General features: G+C 34.7%; 2 protein-coding genes across 2 annotated transcripts; both read right to left on the bottom strand.

Annotated features, from left to right (window-relative positions):
• Nucleotides 1-324: 324 nt before the first annotated feature.
• Nucleotides 325-3,887, bottom strand: LOC145109349 (putative galacturonosyltransferase 9). The gene is made up of 3 exons (XM_079046494.1): nucleotides 3,474-3,887; nucleotides 1,896-3,104; nucleotides 325-864 (listed from the first exon to the last, which is right to left on the bottom strand). The coding sequence occupies exons 1-3, from the start codon at nucleotides 3,642-3,644 to the stop codon at nucleotides 589-591; spliced, it is 1,656 nt and encodes a 551-aa protein (XP_078902620.1). The 5' UTR covers nucleotides 3,645-3,887; the 3' UTR covers nucleotides 325-588.
• Nucleotides 3,888-17,618: 13,731 nt separating this feature from the next.
• LOC145109348 (basic leucine zipper 43-like) lies at nucleotides 17,619-18,500 on the bottom strand. Its single transcript, XM_079046492.1, has one exon. It carries the CDS (start codon nucleotides 18,414-18,416, stop codon nucleotides 17,823-17,825), a length of 594 nt encoding a protein of 197 aa, XP_078902618.1. The 5' UTR covers nucleotides 18,417-18,500; the 3' UTR covers nucleotides 17,619-17,822.
• Between the last annotated feature and the right edge of the window lie 5,190 nt (nucleotides 18,501-23,690).

Raw genomic sequence — 23,690 nt, 5'->3', positions numbered from 1 at the left:
CCTACAAGTTGTATACAGTTTTTAACCTTTTTTTAAATACATCAAAAACTAAACGAATATGAAATGTGAAACGACATGTTTCATGGTATATATAATAAAACAAATTAAAGCTAAATTTGTAAAATATTTAAAAAAAAAAATAAAATGCCCCCCATCTGATTGTGTCATCACATTAAACCCAACTATATATGTTGGCAATGTAGAAATATTACTTGTAAATACATCAATTGATTAGGGTTTACTCGATGAAGTTAATTTTCCCATAAACGAACATAAATTTAACAATACTTTTACAAAATTATTCCAAGTTTATATAACAAAATATGGATGAAACAAAACTTCTTCATTAATCTTACACTCAATATTTATAAATAAACGGCAATTCACATTTCATAATTTTAGCACTTTTAACTATGATGACATGTGTATAAATAATGGGACACTTGGGAGAGCTTGGCTCACAATGTTACAACTAATTAAAAGTAAAAAAAGATGAACCCAAAACGATGGATAGTTTATATAATATGGTTTTGATGGGTTACCTTTGTTTTCACTCAGGGGCAAAATGGTCATTTTGTTGTTTTGTGTCTATAACCCAAAGTTACACATTTGGACGAATTCCATTTCATTATCGACATATTTAGTCCATAAATGCTTGAATTGATTCATAGCAATGTCAAGCCATGGTTTCATATTCCCATTGAAATGAATCACAGCCGCATTATTGATTTCATCCATGCTTATACTTGGGTTGTATCCTAGTCCAAGAACATGCCATGTTTTTTCCAATGATCTTGTTGTTGAATAGAATGTCATTAGTCCAGGTGGCAGTGTCCCCATATCCCATAAACTCTCATCTTCATTCTAATAATTAAAAAAAAAACAAATTACATAAAGATATAATCATATTCCAAATTACATAAAGATTACTTGTTTTTTTAACAAATATAGGCAATGTATTTTAATTTCACCCCATAATTGCATTGTAGTTACGATTTTAATTAATAATAAGGGTTAATCTCATAAAAGACCTTATATTTTGTGTTTTTCCCAGATTAAACCTCATTTTTATTTTTTGCTTGAAAAAGACCTTGTATTTTTTTCATTTTTTCAGCAAAGTCCTCAACTTTGTCTTTTTTTCCGGAAAAAAAAACCCTCAACCTTCTACATGCTTCCAAATAAACCCTCAACTTTTTTAGTTTTTCTCGAAAAAACCCTCACATTTTATAAATTTTTTTTGAAAAAATGACTAAAAGGGCCAGATCGTAAAAATGACAAAATATAAGGTCTCTTTCAAGCAAAAAAATAAATTTGAGGTTTAATCCGGAAAAAACACTATATAAGGTCTTTTATGAGATTAAAATTTATATAACTGTTACATTTATTATAAAATGGAGTAACTTACTGAAATCGTCCCTATGGTTTGGCCAAAATTGCACGTTTGGTCCCTAACTTTTTTTTTGCACTCGGATCGTCCCTGTGGTTTGATTTTGTTGCGTTTTTCATCCTTTACATATATAAAGTTAGGGACCAAACGTGCAGTTTTGACCAAACCATAGGGACGATTTCAGTAATTTACTCTATAAAATGTATATAATTGTTAACATGTAATGGCAATAAACTTACATTTCATAACAAATAATAACAATTTAGTCACATGTTACATGTTCGAGGATATATCATATATGTTGCTATTATCATTAAAATATTTGTAATTCAGTTGCTATTTTAATTTATGGTTAAAAAAAACAATTTTTTTTACCCATAATAACTACATAACTTGAAACTTGTAAAATGTAAGTAAGTTGCAATTATTGTTATTATTATTGTAAAGTATGTTACTATTTATGTAATTAATTTTGAAAAGAAAAAGAAAAAGAAAAAAGAAAAAGTACCAGATCCTGCCAATAATGATACTGATCAGTTAATCGTTCACGTCTCCATGCATCAAGATCAAATATATTCATTCCAAAAGCCCAAGCACAAGCTTTTGGATTAAACTTTTCCTTAATTAAAGGATGTGAAAAGTTTAAATATTGAGCATATCGATGAAAAGATCCAAAACATGTCTCAACAGCTCCATTGACTTTCCCCTCCAAGTCAACTTTCCATAATCCAGTCAAATCTTTCTGAACCACAACATCATCATCCAAGAACAAGATCCTATGAAGCTTCGGATACATCTCTGGTAAATAAAACTTCAAATAATTCAACATTGAAATATGCTTTGTGTTTTCAGATTTCGTGTTGTTTTCTAAATAAATCTTTTGTAGATTTGCAGATTCAAGTTGTCTTAGAAGAGGGACATAAGAGGAATTCAAGAAAGTGAACTCTTCAACTGCTTTAATGTCAACAAAAGCTCCACCTTCAATTGGCCTCATTTTGAACCAAACTTTCATAGCTGCAAGATTCATCTTATCTGTAACAATATGGAAAACATGTTTCCATGGCTCTTCAGCATTCTTCACAGCTGAATTCACCACAACAGAAATTGCAATCACATTATCTGAAAAGATTGCGTAATGATACAAAGAAGGGTCTTCAAATTCAGATTTGGGTTCTTCATCTCTGTATTTTTCTGGATTTGCAATTCTTTCTCCCATGAGTCTCATTGCAAGACAATGGAGACTTTTTGGAGTTGATTTTGCAGCAATTAAGCTTGCAAAAGCTCCATTCTTTTTAGCTTTAATGAGAAGCTCATTAACTGCAAAGATTGTGTCTTTTAGCTTCTGGATTTTGAGTTGATTGTCATAAGATTCTTTGTTTTCAGCAATCATTAACCTTGCAATCTTGATTTTGTCCTTGACTTCTTTTTCAAATTGTCTCAAGACTTCTTCATCTACTGCTCCATCGGATTCGAATAATGCAGTTCGATAGGTTGGTTTTAGACCTAAATCTGAAAAGTTTTGTGCCATGTCATCGAAAGTTTTGAGTTGCTTTGATATTTCTAGCTTAAGCTTTCTTGCATATGAGGCATATGCATTCACAAGCACAATATGGTCACTTGCTTGCTTATGTATCAAGTCCAATCTAGTCTTCAATGGATCTGACTTCAAAGCAAGAAATGTCCTGTGCATGTATGCTCTTCCAGTTGTTTGTATTTCCTGTTATGAAATCATATAAACCATCAAAACAACTTCAAATCCTCATCTCTTTCCACTATCTTAAGGACAAAAGAGAGTTTTATCATCTAATACTATAAGCTATTGAAATGAGTTCATTTGCCAGATTTAGTTCAGTAGGATGGAAGTAAAGGCCTCAGATTATGTAACTGAAACTAATTCGCAACCAACAGCTCCAAAAATAAGTATATACTACGCCAATTTCAAATTGAAAAGTCCATCATTAATTGGATCCACAGTTAACTTAACAAGAAACTCTCACAACATACCTCAAATTGCATAAATAGTAGCATAACCAAAAAACCATATTCACAATAACAAATACAAGCTGAAGACGATCGAAACACTTACAGAGTTGTCGGAGAAATGTGCAGGATGAGATGAGAAAAGCACGGAGGCAGTTGCGAAGAAAAGAAGAGTAAACATAGCTGACACAAAGATCCGGTAGGAAAAAAAGCTGCGTAAGGCGGAGGAAAACGCCGATCCGCCAGCGCCTCTGCCGCTGCGTGCTACCACCGCCATTTGGCACAAGATCTAGCCAAAAACAACACTGTATTGTATCGAATTCTTGTGAAATCAATTCAAAGTGTAGGGATTTGAAGTTGAAGGAGGTTGAAGAGGACTATTGGTGCTTGAGAGAGTGTGAAAACAGCATGATGAGATGAGTGGGATCTGATCTGAAAAAAGGAGTAGAGGGCGAGAGTTGTAAATTTGGGGGTAGAACGTGATGGGGTCCAAATTACCGGATCCCGCGTCGGTGGGTTGTGTTCTGTTTTTGTCTTCTAATTTATTCTTCGTAGTTCCGTGTTATTGTTTCCTAAAAAACGATTATGCACATTTTTCTTATGTAATGCTTATTAACATTGTACATTTTAAAAATGTATATCAGTATATTTAATTATATATCTTTTTTCTAATTTTATTCTTTTTTTTTTGTCACGTTTCATCTTATTAGGTCTCCTAATTTTACTTAACTAAAAAATATCTCTTGATTAATAATTTATTTAAAATAATTGATTAATAATTTTGAGTTTTTACTATTAAAATTTAATTAATTTTTTAACCGTGGTTCCTACGGATTATAAACTAGTGATTAATAATATATTTAAAATAACTGATTAATAATTTTGAGATTTTACTATTAAAATTTAATCAATTTTTTAACTATAGTTCCTGCGGATTATAAACTAGTGAGTTATAAAATAATGTTGTTGGCGACACAGGGTTTCATAATCTAGTCTTTGCATCTTCGTTTTGATTATGGATAGAAGTTTTTATATTTTTTGCTATGGTAAAAATTTGATATCATCAATGAACGATACTATCGTGACGATAATAATGGCAAAGATTAGGACTTGGCTTAATGCTGAGATATCCATAGTGTAACTCTTGCAACAAACTTTCAGTTGTTTATAGGAAAGTCGTAAACATATGAAAATAAATTGTAAGTTATGTTACGTGATAAATTTATTGAATAATTTGTAATATTGGCTTTGGTAACTACGTCATATTTTGGATAATTCACGCTACTTATCTGATCAACTTTCGTCTATGCCATCTTTAGAATAATCTGTTCACATGACTTTATTATCTTGGTTAGTTAGAGAGCATCCCGAACTCATTTGATTTTTAGTTTGTAAATTGTAACAGTGGCGGCCCTGGGATGTGCAGGAGATGCAGTTGTACGACGCCTCCGATTTTGGGGGCCTCTAAATTTTGGGACAAATATATAGTTATGGTGTTGACATATTCGTAAAATATATTTTTAAGAGTTATCACTAAATAAAATTGGTTGTCGGTTTTTTATATGCACACTATAGCATTGGTTGCAATCTTAAAGTCATTTTGAATTATGAAAAAAAAAATCAAAGAAAATCAAAAAATCAAAATCTAATCATAAATTTTAAAATCTACCAAAAATTTAATGAAATTATCTATATAAAAAAAAAATACAAATATGTTTCAGGATTCAATATTTTGTGAACATAATTTTTTTTTGTGTGTTCATATTTCATAAAGCTATTGGTTAATTGGAGAAAATCTTTGAATAATGTAAAAAATATGAGACACTTTTGGTTTCTTATTCACTACAGAAAAATTGAATTCGGTGAGTTAAAGACAAGTTGCAAAAAGCTTGAAAATATGTTGCAAATTCACTACATCTCAGACATCGATGTTAATGATTTATTCAACGAACTGCAATTATTGCAAAAATATTTACCGTTGAACATAATACAAAAAGCACACTACTAAATTTATTAAAAATGACAAACACTTATCCAGTTTCTTGTCTGCATACAAAATATTCTTGACTGTTTGTATTACAAAAATAATCTTTTGAAAACTAAAGCTTTTAAATCTTGTTTGCTCTCGACCGTGAAGAGAGATTAAATGCTTTAACTTTTATTTCGATTAAGAAAGAGTTTTTTGAAAATATTGATTATAAAAAGTGTAATAGATAAATTTTCTTCTAAAATGGTAGACAATCGATGTTTAGAAAATAGTAATGCGGTGAATTTTTATCTTATTTTTTTTAGAAAAGTAATAATGAATGAAGACATGATATCATGTTAGTGAAATTACGAGATGTTTGTTACCAAATTTATGTTTTAAATTTAACAGTTACTTAATAATATTTTACAATAAATTTGTTATTGTCTCATTTTGATTTTGAGTAAATTACATGAATGGTCCCTATAGTTTGGGGTAATCTGCACGTTTGGTCCTTAATTTTTTTTTAACTCGGAAGGTCCCTGTTGTTTGTTTTTGTTACGCGTTTAGCCTTATTGTTTGTTTTTGTTACACGCTTGGTCCTTATCTTACCTAAAAAGATTATTGTTTAAATAGGGAAAAATGACGAGGTAGGTAAGGTAAGGTAAGGTGAGGGGGTGGGTTGGGGTGTTTTATTTAAATAAATTAAAAAATCAATGGCAAAATAGTCATTTTAGGTAAGAAAGGGACCAAGCGCATAACAAAAACAAACAGTACGAACCTTCCGAGTTAAAAAAATAAGTTAGGGATCAAACACGCAAATTACCCTAAACCATAAGAACCATTCGTGTAATTTACTCTTTGATTTTTGCGCAAGGCCGGATCTGGTTGGTAAGTAAGAAAGCTTAAACCGACAAGTTCATGTGATGTTAACTTTGATCTTTTTTGGTTTATATGGTGTTAAAAGGCCAAAGTACGTATCAAAGCCAATCTAAAAAATTTAAGTGTTGTTTTTTTGTTATATTTTTACATTGCTAATTTTGGTGCAGTTAATAAGTACCATGGTGGTTTGGAAGTTATTTGGGAGCTTAGGAACTAATAGTTGTATTTATTTTATAATAAATTTGTTATGGGGTCTCATCATTCAAAATTCACGTCAACACTATAAGACAAAGAACATTGAGATAAGACATCACTTCATCATATATATTGTTTAAAAGGGAAAAATTAAGTTGGTGTATGTCCTTACAACAAATTAGCTCATTGATATTTTTGCAAAGCCATTGGATGAGAAGAAAATCACTTTTCTCATTAGTGAACTTGGGATATTATCCCTAATATGATCATGTACCTTAATTATTTGACGGTAGACTTTTCAAGTCCAAAGCATGTAACTTTTGTATAGTACTTTTTGGTCCCCAGAAGCATGTTGTCGCATGTAGCTATAAGACTCACCGTTCACATCAGCATTACAGTTTGTTAGGAATATATAGCCACCTTTTCGTATCATGAACTTATAAAATTGTTTATACTTCATCATATAAGAATGTCAGGTCCATAAAAGTTCTCTAGCATAGGTGTAATCTTCATGAGCTTGTGGAGATATTTTTAGAACATAGAAGCATGCTACCATATTTGATTAAAGTATCTTGTTCTCTAATTGCATATCTATATGCTGAAACTTTTTAGCACCCTTCTTATCAAGCTTACAACAAAATTTGTTTCTTAATCACAAAGACTGTATAGTCCACTATTAACCATTACTTTATTAAGGAAAGGGTATTTTGTTCTTTTTATTTTTATAAAAAAAAAGTGCTACACTGAAGATTCAAGCTCACACTAAGCATACATGTCATGCTAAAGGAAGAAGACTCAAACTCAGTTAACACTAGAGGTAAAATACTACAACATCTCACTAAAGGTCTTTACGAATTCTGTTCTTATACTGATCATTTCTCACATTGATGACCTTCACACACTGATAACCCTATCTGCTATACTATCTCATGTTGCTCGCATATAATAACGTCTACTAAATTACAAATATGTATCATGTAGAAGTAGTCGTTAGAATGAGTCATAAATGTTCTGGTCTCAAGGCACTACTGTTCACGTGCCTATGTATTAGGAATTAGGTATTCCTTTGTATTTTCCAGTGTTGCAGAAATCGGCATTGGCGGCCGATTAATCGCTTGGCGGCCTTCAACTGATTACGATTAGGGTGCTTGATGGAAATTAGTCAAAATCGGTCAAACTCGGGCTTGGCGGTCCTTGGCGGTCATAGGCGGGAAAAATTTTAAAAATTCAAATTTTTTAATTTTCAAATATTACACCAAAATTTTTAATTTTCAAATTTTTAAGCTTTCAAATTTTAAGATATTATACTAAAATTTTAAACTTTTAAAATTTTTAAATACTTATTTTTTTAGGATATATTAATTTATTAAATAATTTCTTAATAATTTAGGGTCCCCGATTAATCGCCGATTAATCCCCGCCGAGTCCGATTAATCGTTTAACGTCAGTCGACCGCCGAGCTACCGCGAACGATTTTCACAACCATGGTATTTTCTTTATGTATAAATACCTGTGTCAGAAGCTGTATCAATATAGAGAAGATTTTCACTTCAATTCTCAATAAATTATATGGTATCCAAAGCCTAGGTGGTCCATCAATTATTTTTTTCCCACCATGTATACCCTTGCCACCACCCAACAACTCCTTGCAGCAGCTACTATTGCCTCTACGAATCTGAACTTTCAGATTCCTTCTCTTAGCATCAATTTAGACAGAGAAAATTATTCCCTTTAGTGCACAACACTCATCTCTGCCTTGGAGTGTTTTGATCTAAAATCGTTTGTTCTCAACCCCTCTCCACCAGCTGAAACTATTACCCCAACTACTAAACCTACTCCCTCCACCACTCCTACCACTCCAACTCTCAACCCCGAATACACCACTAGGAAGAAAAGGGACAGGTTTGTCCTTCTTTGGCTGAAATTAACTCTCATTAAGCATTGTCTTGCCTCTGTTGTTCGCTCATCATCTTCTCACGAAGCATGGCTTACTCTTGAGCATACCTTTCAAGCCCAGACCCGTGCCAAACAGATGGCTCTCAGAGCCCAACTACAAACTCTTGCAAAGGGCTCTTCTTCAATGCTAGATTATCTTGACCGAAAACGCCAAATTGCGGACTCTCTCGCTGACAATTTGACTCATGTCTCAGATGACGACCTAATCGCATATATTCTCCAAGGATCGGACTCCTCTTACACTTCCTTCACCTCTGTGTTTCTTATGCACTCTGCAACCGCTACTATTGATGATCTTATTGGCTTGATCCTCCATGAAGAAGCTCACATTGATGCCGATCTTGCTTGTCAGGCTACGACCCAGCTACCCTTCACTCTGATTCCCCCCTCAACACCGCCATTCCCGGTCGTAAATCAGGTCTCTCAGAACAGCAAAAAAACCAATCGTCCCTCTACTCACTCATCTGGCAGTTCATCCAACTATCGTGGTCCTGAAAATCGCAGACGTCGCCTCCACTGTCAACTATACAACAAGCTAGGCCACAAGGCTATAAACTATTGGCAACGGGGTAACCAAACCGACTACCCCTCATGCCGGCCCAATTCTACTTCTCGTGATCCACCTAGACAGGCCCATCTCACCATTAGACCAAGTCAATCCACAATCATGGATCCGACCTGGTACTTTGATACCGGTGCCACTGATCATGTCTCACTGGATCTAAGCAAGCTATAAATCACCGAACCTTACACAGGCGACGACAAACTCCAATTCGAGAATGGTAACCACTTAATTATAACTCATTCTAGCTCTTCTTCTATATCTTCATTTCGATTACCAAAAGTCTTTATTGTTCATAGATTAACCAAAAACCTGTTAAGTGTTTCCCAACTCACATAGGATAACAATGTATATATAAATTTCTGGCCTAACCATTGTACTGTCAAGAATTTTCAGGGCAAACCTCTTATTCAAGGCCACGTTGAAGGTGGTCTCTATCGATTGTCACCTTCTCCAAATAAAACAACCATGGCTCTCTCTGGGATTTTCACTTCTATGGCTAGTTGGCACAACAGGCTTGCACACCCACATGAGGGCAGTCTTCGACGTCTCGTTTCTACCTTCAAACTTCCCGCTTCATCAAATAAACTTCCATCTGTTTGTGAACCATGCCAATTAGGCAAAAGTCACAAACTTCCCTTTTATTCAGATCATGTTTCTTGTAACAAACCATTTGAATTTATTTATTCAGATGTTTGGGGACCATCTCCCCTGTTTTTAATAAATGAAAATCGATACTTTTTTATTTGTGGATGATTTTACTAAGTTTGTGTGGATATACTTTGTCTCTACCAAAGCACAAGTCTTACAAACATTTGTTAATTTTTGCACCATGATTCAAACTCAATTTATCTGTGAAATCAAAAATTTTCAATCAGATTAGGATGAAGAATTTCGTTCTATCTCCACCTATCTTCAATTTTGTGGCATTCACCATTGTTTTTTGTGTCCTTATACATCAGAACAAAACGGATATGCAGAACGTCGCAACGGTGTTATCTTTGAAAAGGGACTCTGTCTTCTTGCTTAATCCAGCCTATCTCATAATCCAGCCTCTCTCATACATATTGGGAACACGCCTTAAAATATGCTACATACCTTCATAATCGCATGATTACACCAACCCTCAACTATGCCTCTCCTTATTCAAAATTATATAACAAGGACCCTGATTATGCCTTTTTACGTACCTTCGGCTGTCTATGTTACCCCTTCCTCCGTCCATACAACAACAATAAGATGGACTTTCGCTCTCTTCCTTGCGTCTTTATTGGCTACAACGCCTCCCATAAAGGATATCTTTGTCTTCAAATTCACTCCTCTCGTATCTATATCTCCATACATGTTATCTTCAACGAAGATGTTTTTCCATATGCCACTCCAAATTCACCCATTACTTCATCTGCTTCCCTCTCCCCTACAAACCCCATTCCTGATACTTTTCTTAGTCATGCAACCTCACTACCACCTCCACTTTCCCCACCCACACCTGTACATTCTCCTTCATTGTCTACCACCTCTTCTACACCCTCCCCAACATCCCCATGTCCTTCTCATCAACGTCCCACTTTTAGTTCTCAAGCTAAATAAGCACCTCATTTTCTTTGTCCAGTTGCCAACACTCACCATCTAATGGTTACTCGAGCTCATACAAACCCCTTCAAACCAAGCTCCTTTCTCGCTTCCACCTCCACTCCTCCTACAACTGAACCTTTCAATATTCCAACAACCCTTCAAAACCCATTTTGGTTCCATGCAATGAAGTGTGAATATGATGCCTTAATGAGAAATAATACATGGTCGCTAGTTCCACGTCCTACTAATGCTAACATTGTTGGTTGTAAGTGGATTTCCAGGATAAAATGACATTCGTATGGAACAATTGAACACTACAAGGCACGTCTTGTTGCAAAAGGGTTTGGTCAAGAAGAAGGTGTGGATTTATTTGAAACTTTCAGTCCAATAATCAAGCCAACAACCATTCGTTTAGTCATATCTGTGGCTTTATATCGAGGTTGGGACATTCGTCAATTGGACATCAACAATGCATTCTTAAATGGATTGTTAACTGAAGTAGTTTACATGGAACAACCACGTGGCTTTGAAGACTCATCTCACCCCACATCCGTGTGCAGGCTTCACAAGGCCCTTTATGGCCTCAAACAAGCTCCAAGAGCATGGTTCAATCAACTCAAACACCACCTTGTTACACATGGCTTCAAAGCCTGTCATTTTGATACCTCCTTGTTTGTGCACACATCTTCCATTGCCACCATCTACATCCTCATCTATATGGATGATTTTATAATCATTGGGAATAATCAACATCTGATCCACACAATCATCAACACCTTGAATTAGTCCTTTTCACTCAAAGATCTAGGCCAACTTAACTATTTTCTGGGTGTCTAAATCACAAAAACAGCCACTGGTCTCACCCTATCCCAAACCAAATATATTCAAGATCTTCTCACCAAAAGCAACATGCTTCACTCCAAACCCATAACCACACCAGCAGATCCATCCACTCGCCTTGTACTTTCTGATGAGCCATTCACTGATCCAAAATTATACATACGAACTATTGGTTCCCTCCAATATGCAACCATCACCTGTCCCGATATCGCCTTTGCAGTCAACTGTGTGTGCTAGTTTATACATGCACCCACCACTCTTCATTGACAAGGTGTGAAATTTATACTACGCTATCTTAATGGAACCTTACATCATTGCCTTCACTTTAAACCTCATCATGCCACTTATCTACTCGCCTGCTCAGATTCTAGATGGATATCAGACATCGATGATATTCGCTCACAATATGGTTTTATTGTCTTCCATGGACGAAATTTGATAAGCTGGACCTCACGAAAACAAAGGGTGGTTGCTCGATCCAACACTGAAGTTGAATACAGAGCCATTGCATACACAACAGTTGAATTACTTTGGATTCAACAACTCTTGCGCGATCTTCATATCACCTTACCAAAGCCTCCTATTCTCCTTTATGATAATATTGGTGCGGCATTCCTATGTAAAAACCCAGTTATCAGCACACGATCGAAACATATCATCTTAGACTTTCATTTTGTTTGTGAACAAGTCGAATATGGTGCATTACAAATCTCCCAAGTTCACTCCATTGACCAACTCGCTGACATATTCACAAAACCACTAGGTAAAGATCGCATAGCTCAGCTTCGAACCAAGCTTCAAGTAACTCCTGCCCTTTGATCTTTCCAGGGGGTAGTAACGTCTACTAAATTAAAAATATGTATCATATGGAAGTAGTCATTAGAATGGGTCATAAATGTCATGGTCTCAAGGCACTACTGTTCACGTGCCTATGTATTATGAATTAGGTATTCCTTTGTATTTTCTTTGTGTATAAATACATGTATCAGAAGCTATATCAATATAGAGAGATTTTCATTTCAATTATCAATAACTTATAGCATACATCTTTAGTTTTGACAAGTCAAAGATTCTTCACACACAAGTCTTTGCTTTTGATGTCCATAATCATCATTCTCTGATATATAAGGAAATAGAAAACTAGTCTTGGGATCCTATAATATTTGCCTTCTTGTTTTGACACTATATAATTCCTAACTACATCATCATGAGTTTAAAATTCTCACCTATAAATACCTCTTTGCACCCTCAACATTACTTTTCCTTCTCCGTACTCTAAACCCTAAATTTCCAGATCTTGAATAATGGAAACTCTCTACTTGTATGTTCCAACTACCAATGTCGTGAAAGTTGCTTCAACCCCAATGACATCCATTATGATTCAACCAACCAATGTTGTTGCATCCTTTGTCATTCCATGTTGTCTCAAGGATCAAGGGTTATTTTCTTATGAAGAATCTTTGTAGGGGGAGGAGCTAGAGCATGTACATGTTAATGTTGATAATGAGGAAGTGGAAGAGTTAAACACTGATGAAGCAACATATGGTAATGTTGATATTGAAGAAGGGTTCATAGAGTAGTATTTTTCAAGAGATTCGGTTCATGTTGTTTAGCTTGCTATCGTTTATCCAACTCCTAACGGGTCACATGCTGAGGATGAGCTACAACGCGAGGGAGAGCTAAGAATCACTTAGACATCTCTAGTTCTGATGATGCTCAACCAATGTATGTGTTCCTGTCAAAGAAAAGATTCGTTGAATCTCATTTATCCTAGTACTTTAAAGAAACAAAAGCCTTTTTCTTCAGTCAAAGAAAAGAATGTTGAATGGGGAATGACCGTGGAAGAGGAAAACACACTTGATGATCGTTAACAAAAAAATTGATGTGTAGCGTCCCATTTTTTAAACCAAAATTTTCATTTTTAAAAGATAATAATTTAACCAAAATATTCATTCAAATTAGAAGACCATTGCTTGACACACAAAACCCAAGTATGCAAAATCAGAGTAAATAACAAAATCATGAAGAAGTCTCATATCATAATGTCGATGTGTGTACATAGTCAATCCTTGTCCTTCCCTTCGTATGAAGAAGTAGATGAAAATATTTAATCAACAACTATAAGCATAAAGCTTAGTGAGTTAATATATCACAAACATCACCGTAATAAGTATACAAGAAAGCATTAGGACTATTTGACTCACGACATGTCTGAAACTTGTCATCAACCCACCGAGCACTGATTGGCTCGTGGTATATCTTGATCTTTTCATCAGCCCAACAAGCACATAACATACCAATCAACAAGCATTAAACAATAATCCATAATCAAGACCCTACTGGTCTAGCTAAGCATACTAACATGTCATAGTATTACCAACCATCCGACACATAGGGGATCCAATTATGACATAAGTAATATAGTGAGACATCTCACCTCAATGAAGTAGATGAAATCCCAAATACTCAAAGTCACACATAATCAGCTGCACAAACCACGTTAACCAGATATAGTTCAAACCTCAGTCTTTATCCTAAACCTAACAAGTTTAACTAAAAGTTAAACTGGTCAAAAAGTCAACGGTCAACAGCCTTGTGCCGTAACTACTACCCTGGTCGCATCGTGGTCACAAAGTGGCAAAATAGTTATGAACCCATTCAGAAATCGCGTCGCAACCTATCCTTGGCCGTATCATGGTTCCCATAGCATAACCATTTTTTTTTCATTAAGCACTTAATTTATTCAAGTTAAGGCTTAAATCTTCAGATCTGAATCTCTCAAGTGACTTAAGGGATAAAGTTTCCAATTTTATCCAGATTTATAACCCAAACAATCCCAATCTCAAACCCTAATTCCTTTTATCCCAAAATTGCTTGAATCCTTTGCATGGACACCAAGAATCTCATTTATGCACTCTAAAAGGTCCTTAACAAGTCTAGAATTCACCCATAAATAATTTAATGATTCAAGAGTTCTCAAAAATCCAAGAACTAAAAAAAAGGGCCAAAAGAGATCAAAATCTCTCCCCAAGTCTAGATCAGAGTATAAAACTAAATAAATCAATGAACTTAAGATCTTATAATGATAGATAGGTGACTAGTAGGTAGAATCTTGAGCTAGAAAGAACTAGTCCAAGCACCACAATAATCTTGATCTCCATTAATCTCTCCAAACACCACCATATTCTCAAAGAGGCATAAACTGGGGGAGGGGGAGGGGAGCTAAGGTTCGATCTGAAAGGTGGAGGCTGAAGATAAGAGAAAACCTAAAATGTTTATGCCTTTATATAGGGTCTAGTCCCAATGTTGCAACCAACTACCAACCTTTTTGCTACTTAACAACGTGGCTCGCACTGCGAACGCCAAGAGACTGCATCGCGACCAAGCCAAAACCCTAATTCAAACCCAACTTAATGAAGAGCAAGAGATAGACCACCAACTAAAAATTCAGATGTACAAGGTGCATGATGACAGTTTGGTTCATAAAATGGAAATGAAAGAAGGAGTCTTGAACATCATAATAATTTAATCAAGTAGTAAAATTACCTGATAGCTAAAAAGAAAAAGCTAGAAGAAGTGAACCATAAAATCGACTTGTCCAAATATTTTGATGTGTTTAATCGAATGTATTCCATATTTCCTATTATTAAAGTCGGGTGCACCAAACTTAATGATGAAAAAAATGTTTTTAGTGTATGTCGCTAGAAGAGATGATTATGGTGTATACCCTAAGAAAGGGAATTTGTCAGTCCTTATCAAATATGGGTATAACGAGTGAATCGAGATGGCTAATATTGGTAAAGAGCACAGAGGGATTCATGCTTAAGAGCTGAGAATGATATTGGACTCTATGAGCAACAAGGCTCAAAATTTAAACCTTATTCCTGTTGATTCCCATTCTTCTCATGCTGGTTAAAGTTCATCATTGGTTAAAGTTCATCTCTTCTAGTGGGTGTTGAATATGAAGAGTGCATGCTGATTCGTAAGCATGTATACGAAATATTCTACAGAGATGGGAATGAAGTCATATGCTTCATAAGAACATATGATATTCCTAATGCTCCCACTTCTCATCTATTCTATCTAAGGGAAGAGTGTAGAGCATAAGAAGTCGTTGAAGGTTTTTATTATCTTTCGTCTTTTGAAATTAACAAGAGAAGGGATGAACTGAAGTAGGATGATTATAAATGGTTCAAGCTTGAGATAATCGATGAAGTTGAGAACGTTAGAGCTTGGGGAAATGTGATGGGTTGATAAGTTATTTTTGGAGTATGTTTTGACATCATCAAATTAAGAGATCGTTAGATCGAGCCTATGAATTTGATTAGTGTCAAACTACTTTAACACTACAGAATCCCTCAACGTGTGCTTAAATTGATAATTAATTATTGAAATGTTAGCATGAATGTCTTTCTTGTGCTGCAAATCCATATCAGAAGTCTTAGTGATAAGGATCAATATGCATAATTTGTTCGCTGATTTGTATGGATTTGTTTTTATCTTATAATATAGTATATAAGTTATGTTAGGGTTTGTTTCAATGTGTACACTAACCGATTGTAATAAAAAACCTCTTTATGAGAAATATATCTTTTAATCATAATAACTTTCTGATTAAGCTTTGTAAATTGTTGAGTTGGTCTTATTTATTTGCATTTACGCGTGTTTACGATCCAAAAGCTTCTCCACAACCACCATAAATAGTTTATATCGTCAAATAAATCTTCGACATCCACACTATAAGCAGAGTGGCGGCGGAAGAGAGAAAAGATATCGAGATGAAAAATTGCACATCATGCGAGAAACCGAGCAAAAGAAAGTTGAACTCTTGAATCGGGAGATAGAGGTGTAAGATATGCAATTTTTTTTTAATCTGCATGAATATTTGGCTGGAAGTATGTTGTGAATCGTGCTTGAGAAGAAACAAGAAATTACCAAAAAATATGGTTGGGAGTTTTAGATACTATTTTAGGAATCTAGTAATCATTTTAGGATTTTAATTCCTGTGTTTGAATTTAAATTAATGTCGGTTTTTTTTTTCCAATTTGTATTGGTTTATATTTTAATAACAAATGTTGTGTTAAATTTTATATTTTATTTTTAGGTTTTAAATTTTAGTTAAATTTAGTTTACAAAATGAAAAATAAAAAATTGAATGGGTTGGAAATGATTGAATCAAGATGGATGGAAGAGAGAAAAAAGAAAAATATGAGAGTGTTGTAGGTAGGTTTGGGAGGGATGGACTTCCTCACCTTACAAGTATAAAAACAAAACATAAAAATCAAATTGAAAAAAAACTTTCCTATTATGGGGATACATTGAATTTTTTACATTTTGTGTTTTTTGTCATGAAAAAACTAAAGAAAAAAAAATCGTGGATGGTCTAAAATATGAAGGTTTATATATGGTTGATGTGGCATGAAAACGTAGGACATGAAAGTGAAAATGCTCTAATTAAGGGGTTGTTTCTTGTGTTTTTTTATAGAGAATTCACTTGAAGTTTACTACAAACATCCCATAAAGCAAATCCACAAAAATTCTGCAACCTTGTCTCGTTAAACAGATTCAATGAATTTATGTTCATAGTTTATTTGGAATATAAGAATTCATGGAAAGCATGATCGATTGAGTAGAATACTGAATGACAAAGTAATTAGAGGCTTTCCTCGAAAAGTATATATGTCTTCTCTTTAACAAGAGTCCTCATTATATACTCTACATACAAGCTTATTAAAAGTTTAAAATTATAAATTTTTAGCCTATAAAACAACTTACGTACCCTAATCTAAAAAAAAAAAAAAAAAAAAAAAAAAAAAAAAAATATCTAAAGATAACGAGAATAACAAATATTTTATCTGATTTGATTTTTTACATAATATCCAGTGGAGATTGATTTGCTGCATAAATAATAATCAACTAATAGGCTAATATCATTGACACTGAAAAAGATGTAAAAGTAAGCAACTATTATTGCCTTTACGTAAAAAACATTGTGGTAGCAACCGCACTTTTTAGTGCTAAGTTGTCATCCGTATGGCCTTCGAGCTTTATCGTTTGTGGTGATGTGCTGAATTCCAGACACTGAATTTCATTGATTCCTTCACTTTCCAGAATATGTCATGCTTTTTATTGGTGTTGATATGTTGATTCTTGGGAGCCACAGTGTTTTATTGATTAATGTACTTTCCCTCATATATCTCTGCATTTCCATCTAGTACAAAAATTATTGATTCCTGTTCCTGGCTTTAGAATCTTATGTGGGTTTTCATATAAGCTTCTACAAAATGCGTATTGAAATCATATTATTATCTATTCAATAATAAATATTGTATCATAAGCTACCCCTTAGAATAATAAAGATGCTACTATATGCTATATCCTCTCCGATCACTTACTGTTAACATAATAAGCAGTAATCGACTTAGAGCTTAAAAAAGGGAAAAGAAATCAATCATGGCCTCATGGGACGCGATCTGGTTTTAAAGAAAATCTGATGAGCTTGAGCCAGACTGGTTTGAAGATTCTGTTCTGAGGTAAGCATCGTTACAGTGGATATCATCTAGATCTCTTAAAGCAGAATAGGTCCCATTAAGCTGCATATCAGCAACCATTTGACGTAAACCAGAAACTTCATCCTTAAGTTGAGTATTCTCTTGAACAACTTTTTCATGAGTCTCAGAGAAACTATTAAGTTTGTCAATAAGTTGATGGTTTTCATTACGAAGCCACATAACCTGTGACCAAAGTTCATCGAGGTGCTTCTGTTTCCGCATGCGTGACCTACGTGCTGACTCTCGATTAGATATCATCCTTCTCTGCTTCCTCTCATTGATGAGACTTAGTTGTTGCTCATCTGCTTCATCGGATGTTGAGTTGCTTCCAAAATACATAGATTGCATATTCAAATCTTGAACGCGTGGATTCATATGAAGGTGGTAAAAAGGATTCGTCAGTGTGTTAACGTCAAACGGGATGGTTGGTGAATTGCTTAGATTCATGGCTAAATGTGGTGTGTTAGGATTAGGGTTTGTAGGAACCAAGTAGTGGAAGTCTGTAGGCTCACTGGCTTGCATGTCTATGAATATGGATTCCAACTTGGGCAAATTTAGTAGGTGGGGATTAAAGGTTATAACCAAGAGAAACCAGATTGAAGTTGTTGTTTTGGAAGACGAAGGAGAACATGAGGTAAGAAGGCCCATTTATAGTATGCCAAAAGATACAACGGGTCCCACCTGTATAATTTACTCTTGTATGTCCGTATGATATACGGATATGATACCAGACCCACGTGTCATTCGCTTACGCTAAACGTATCCAAATGTGATATAACATATCAATCAAATACATGTATATGAAATACCTTTTTCTTTTGAGATATTTTGAATTATTTGCTGTATTTTCGTGGTATATTTAGTTTACATAGTCTTTAGAATGGTCAACTGAATACGTGATTCATGATTGATTCAAGACGCTTTGGCCTACGTGTGGTTTACGGCTTTTAATGTGGATAGGATTTAAAGCTTACAGCATGCTTTCATCACTCCCAGTGGCACACTTATGGAGACAGAGAGAGGTGGAGGTATAATTAATTCTATGGGAAACCACTATAGGAAACTAAACAAACGAAAGAAATGTGATTATAAAATGAAGGTTAAAGGTGGTGATTAAATATTTTTTTTACTGTCAAGTGTCTTCAAGGGGTAGTGACGCAATAGGGCAGAGATAAGCGAATGGAAATGTGAGAAGATAAACCCTTTTGCTATAAGTGGAAAAGATTATATATGAAACTGATGACTCACTGGCCACTGTGGCGGGGTAAGAATGAGACGAGACCTTATAATGAGAACAAAATAATACTTCCTTGTTCCTTCCTCGAACACAATTCAGTAGTCTTTTTGGATTTGGTTTTGTTCCAAAATAATTGAACATTTTTGTTTTCTTTTTCAAGTTTTATGCATTTATATCATCTTCATGATGGTTGTTCAAATAACATCCATAAACAACTTAATCACAAGTTACTAGGAAATAATGCATGCTTATATATATATATATATATATATATATATATATATATATATATATATATATATATATATATATATATATATATATATATATATATACCAAAAAGCTTCTAGCCCAGCGGTATCCGGTGTTGCCTCCCTTCTTGAGGTTGAGGGTTTAAGTCTTACAAGGGACGTATGTGGAATAATTTATATGAGTATATATTGTCGTTTCAAAATAGTGCTAAGCACGACCCATGGAAGGTTATTTAGGTAATTTTTTTAGTGTAATCTAGTGTCACACAATACACAATGAAGCTGTGGTGATATAGGTAAAAAAAGCCTTGTTATGTTAAGATAAATTTGAAATAGGCATAAACAAATTCATTAACATAACATTTCAAGTTGTACATTGAAAAGGTAAAGAGAAATACATCATTAACATATTTAGTAACATAATATACATATATTAAAGTACATTGGCGTGTGTTTATTGCTTCACCATCAGGTAATACAGAGAAGGAATGAAATTGATAACATGTGAACAACCCTTAGAATAATTTGGACCCTGCAAATAAATTAAAAATTAGAAATAAAATTAATCTAAAAACAAAATGTAACTGCCATTGATGTAGAATGTATTCCAAATTTGATTTCAAGTACAAATGGACTTTGTGTCTGGAAGTTGAATATTCACCAAAAGAAGTGACAACTTACTTTAATATATTCTAAATTTAAACACACGATGAGGGTATTGCGTAATATTTAACTAAGTAATAATTAATTTTCTTCAAAAGTTGTATTTGTACACAAATTTATGCTCACATGAATTTTATGAAATGAAAATGATTGCCAATGTGATACCTATTTCATTTTCTTAGTCGGTCTTGCAGGAGCAGCTGCTGAAGTTTCTGTCTCCTTGGATCTCTCGATTTCATGTTGGTTATGCTTTTGTGTTTGCATAGGTGAAGGCGGTTTGGTTGATGATTGAGGTTCATTTGGATTTGATGTTCTGATTTGTTGCTGGTTATGGGTATGTGGTTCTTGAATTTTATGTGTCTTAACAATGACAAATCGTGTGGTAGGTTTTTGTCGATGATATGTTTGATATGATCTTACAAATGCCACAACCGATAATGATTGAATTGGTGTTGCAATTTTATCATGAACATCTTTTCCCTTGTTCAATTAATTGGTGATTTGTTTGAAAATGTATCTATTATTACAATTGGTAAATTAAAAAATAGTTATGCTTACATTTTCTTCGGCATCTCTAACTGCATTTGGGTTGAACGAAATGAAGTTTTCTATATCCGGAGTAGAAATAGTTGCACTAACGGATCCGTTCCCGTCATTGATATCAATTGTTGCTCTCGATCTATTCATGTAAATACATGTAGTAGTATAAATGTTTTTGTTGATCATAATTTATTGTAGTAATACACTTACATGATTCAGCTTTACAAACAGGGCATGTGATGATCTAACGTACATCTGCTTCAATTGGGTTCAAACAATTAGCACATCCTATATGTGTGAAACTTCTCTAATTATGATTTCACCCGAATGTGTTGAGTTTTCTCTTGTAGATCATTTAATCTTTTTTTTTTTTTTGTTGATGCAATGGAGATTTGAATTGCAAGTGTTCTTTGTTTTCTTTTGTTTCCATTTTATAATCGCTTTTTTCTATATTGTTTCGTATATTAAAAAACATTATGACTCATATATAACTTATCTATTATATCATTATACCTGACTTGTTTTTTCTTCTAATTTATAATAGCTAATGTCTTGTATTTGTTTTTTTTATTTATAATGGAACATGGAACAAACAACATGTAATGTTTTTGCGTAATTATTAGATGCTTGTTGACATATTCTTATGATATTCAAATTGGTTGCAATTGATGGCTTGTCAATTTAATTGCAAGTTTCTTTATTTAACTTTACAGTAGTTGTTCTTCCCTTAAGGATTTACACCAATCCAATTAAACTGTTTATTTACCTGTCTTGTTGATTAAGCAGGAAAGAAGAACCTGGCAAATGACATAGTATGGTTGTTACCTACCATTCACATGTGAGGTGAAAGTCAACATTTCTTGTAAGCACTATAACATCTGGTTTACCAAAAAGTAGCTAATTATGCAACAATTATGTAAATTCCCCACAAGGAAAGAAATTGGAAAGTAACGACATGCATTTAGTAGGATTCTGTAACGCCCTGATTCTCAGGTATTGATTTATGGTTATAAATTTTCATGATTTCAAGGTCTACTCGACGAGTTGGTTGCCCTGACTCGTCGAGTAGCTGCGGGTTGGTTCACGTGTTTAAGTGACCTACTCGCCGAGTCCAAGATAGGACTCGACGAGTAGGAGCTGGAGGATGAAACCCTAATTTCTCGGGGTTTCCACCCTGTTTAAGGGATCATTAGCCTCCTTTGGCCTCCTTACATCCCTTGAGAGCTCAGAAAACCCTAATACGTGTGTGTGCGCTCCATTTGTGTGTTTTAATATTTGGAAGAGGATTCTTGGTGAGAAGAGCTTAGAGAACAAGTGACTAGAAGCAAGGAACGTGTGGGAATCAGAAATCTACCTCAGTTAGCATCAATTGAAGGTGGTGGAGTTTGTGGCGGTTATCCGAGAGTTTGAGCTTATCTTTCGAGTCGACAGTTGCGAGGTGAGTTATCCTCAATATACTAAGGGGTCTAAGGCACCAAGGCCGGCCCATTGGATATGATATCCTAGCAGTTGGTAGCATGTTAAGTATGAGTTAGTTCTGCATGCTAGTTGCTATGCCAGTTAGGTAGATCTGTAGGACTACCTGTGTTGCTATATGATTAGCTGTATGCTCAGTGGTTGTGTTATATGTTGAAATATTATGTGGGATGGGTTGAGGTGATACTGCTCCGTGCGGTAACCGACAAACCCGGGAGCATTCCAGATACGAGCTGAGGGCCAGGTGGGGTATGCCAGACTCGTACTGCGGGCTCGGGAGCATTCCAAATACGAGCTAAGGGAGAATCGTATTGTGGGCTCGGTGGCAATCCAGATGTGAGCTGTGGGCTCGGAAGGCAATCCAGACTCACACTGTGGGCCCAGGGGTAATGCAGACTTTAAAGTTGTGGACCCAGGACATGCTGTTATTGTTGGGTTTTGAGCATTCTAACACTCCTATGGTGTACATGCAACCCTATAAACCTTGGATCTATGTTTTCTCTATTATACATGCAAATATTAACTATTCCAAGGTTTCATCCTAACTAGCATATTATGAAGCACCTATACTACAAAGTTCTAGTTAGATGACATACCTTTTGATGTAGCTTGATGTCTTCAAGCTTTAAGAGCTTAGCCCCAATAGTGTGGAAGCCTCAAATGGAATCACAAATCACCAAAACACCTTGGAAGAACTTGAGAGAATATGTATGCACACTAAAATCGGCCCACTCTTATTTTCACACACTTGTTCCAATTTTGTGAGCCAAGGACCCCTTTATATATTATGGAGGATTAGGGTTACATCCATGTAAACCCTAATACCCATGACCTTTCATTTACATAGGATCCATGGGTTAAAAGCTCCATGGACCATCCATGAAAGCTTAGCCCAACCTAAATGAACTTGGCCCATTCCATATATATAAGAGTCCATATTTAATTAGTTCTTTTTGATCACTTAATTAATTCTAAATTAATTCTTGATCAATATTAATTAAATAATATGATTCCATATTAATATATTAGAACTTATAATATATTAATATAAATCATAAATATACTATTCTCAAAAGACTATCCATATAAATTGTGCCGGTGAAGTGCAACCCAAATGGACCATGCCGGGTCGGGTCAAGTACATACCAAATATAGTTATGGACTTAGACATTAATCCAACAGTCTCCCACTTGGATAAGTCTAAAACTATTATTGAGTATGACTTCATAACCTAACTGGCAATCGTAGCTCTTAAAGCCGCTGTCGAACTCTGACCTTGTCAATGACTTGTCCATTAGATAAGGGATCATATATTCCTCCATTCTAGATATCATATGGACTGAGACATGGATTATAATTCTCTCTGTCCATTTGTTGTTTCCCGATTTTCGATTTATGATGACTGACTGATTGAACAAATCAAATCAGTCCTGGCTTGGCCAAGCACTCACATGTGTCATCGCTAAATCATCGAGGGGCCCACAGATATCGCTTTTATCCCGAAGGTAAAAGGAATGGATAAACTTCAACTCATATGGCTTGTTCTACTACTTGTTGAATCATACACAAAGGCACGTTTTATAACATTGAGTTACCAAATGCGTTTTCGTGCAATCAATGTATAACCAA

The sequence above is a fragment of the Lactuca virosa genome, chromosome 4 (genome assembly GCF_052849685.1).
Source record: "Lactuca virosa cultivar CGN04683 chromosome 4, Lactuca_virosa_CGN04683_v6, whole genome shotgun sequence".
Lineage (NCBI taxonomy): Eukaryota > Viridiplantae > Streptophyta > Magnoliopsida > Asterales > Asteraceae > Lactuca > Lactuca virosa.
Note: the sequence above shows the minus strand (reverse complement) of the source record. Positions and strands in the feature narration are given on the sequence as shown.

What these genes read in the sequence shown, in the direction of transcription:
- LOC145109348 (XM_079046492.1), bottom strand. Translation starts at nt 18,416, where the DNA reads ATGCAAGCCAGTGAGCCTACAGACTTCCACTACTTGGTTCCTACAAAC.
- LOC145109349 (XM_079046494.1), bottom strand. Translation starts at nt 3,644, where the DNA reads ATGGCGGTGGTAGCACGCAGCGGCAGAGGCGCTGGCGGATCGGCGTTT. An exon ending in CACATTTCTCCGACAACTCT is followed by an intron (nt 3,105 to 3,473) that starts GTAAGTGTTTCG and finishes ATTTCATAACAG; the next exon opens with GAAATACAAACAACTGGAAG. An exon ending in ATCATTATTGGCAGGATCTG is followed by an intron (nt 865 to 1,895) that starts GTACTTTTTCTT and finishes TTTAATTATTAG; the next exon opens with AATGAAGATGAGAGTTTATG.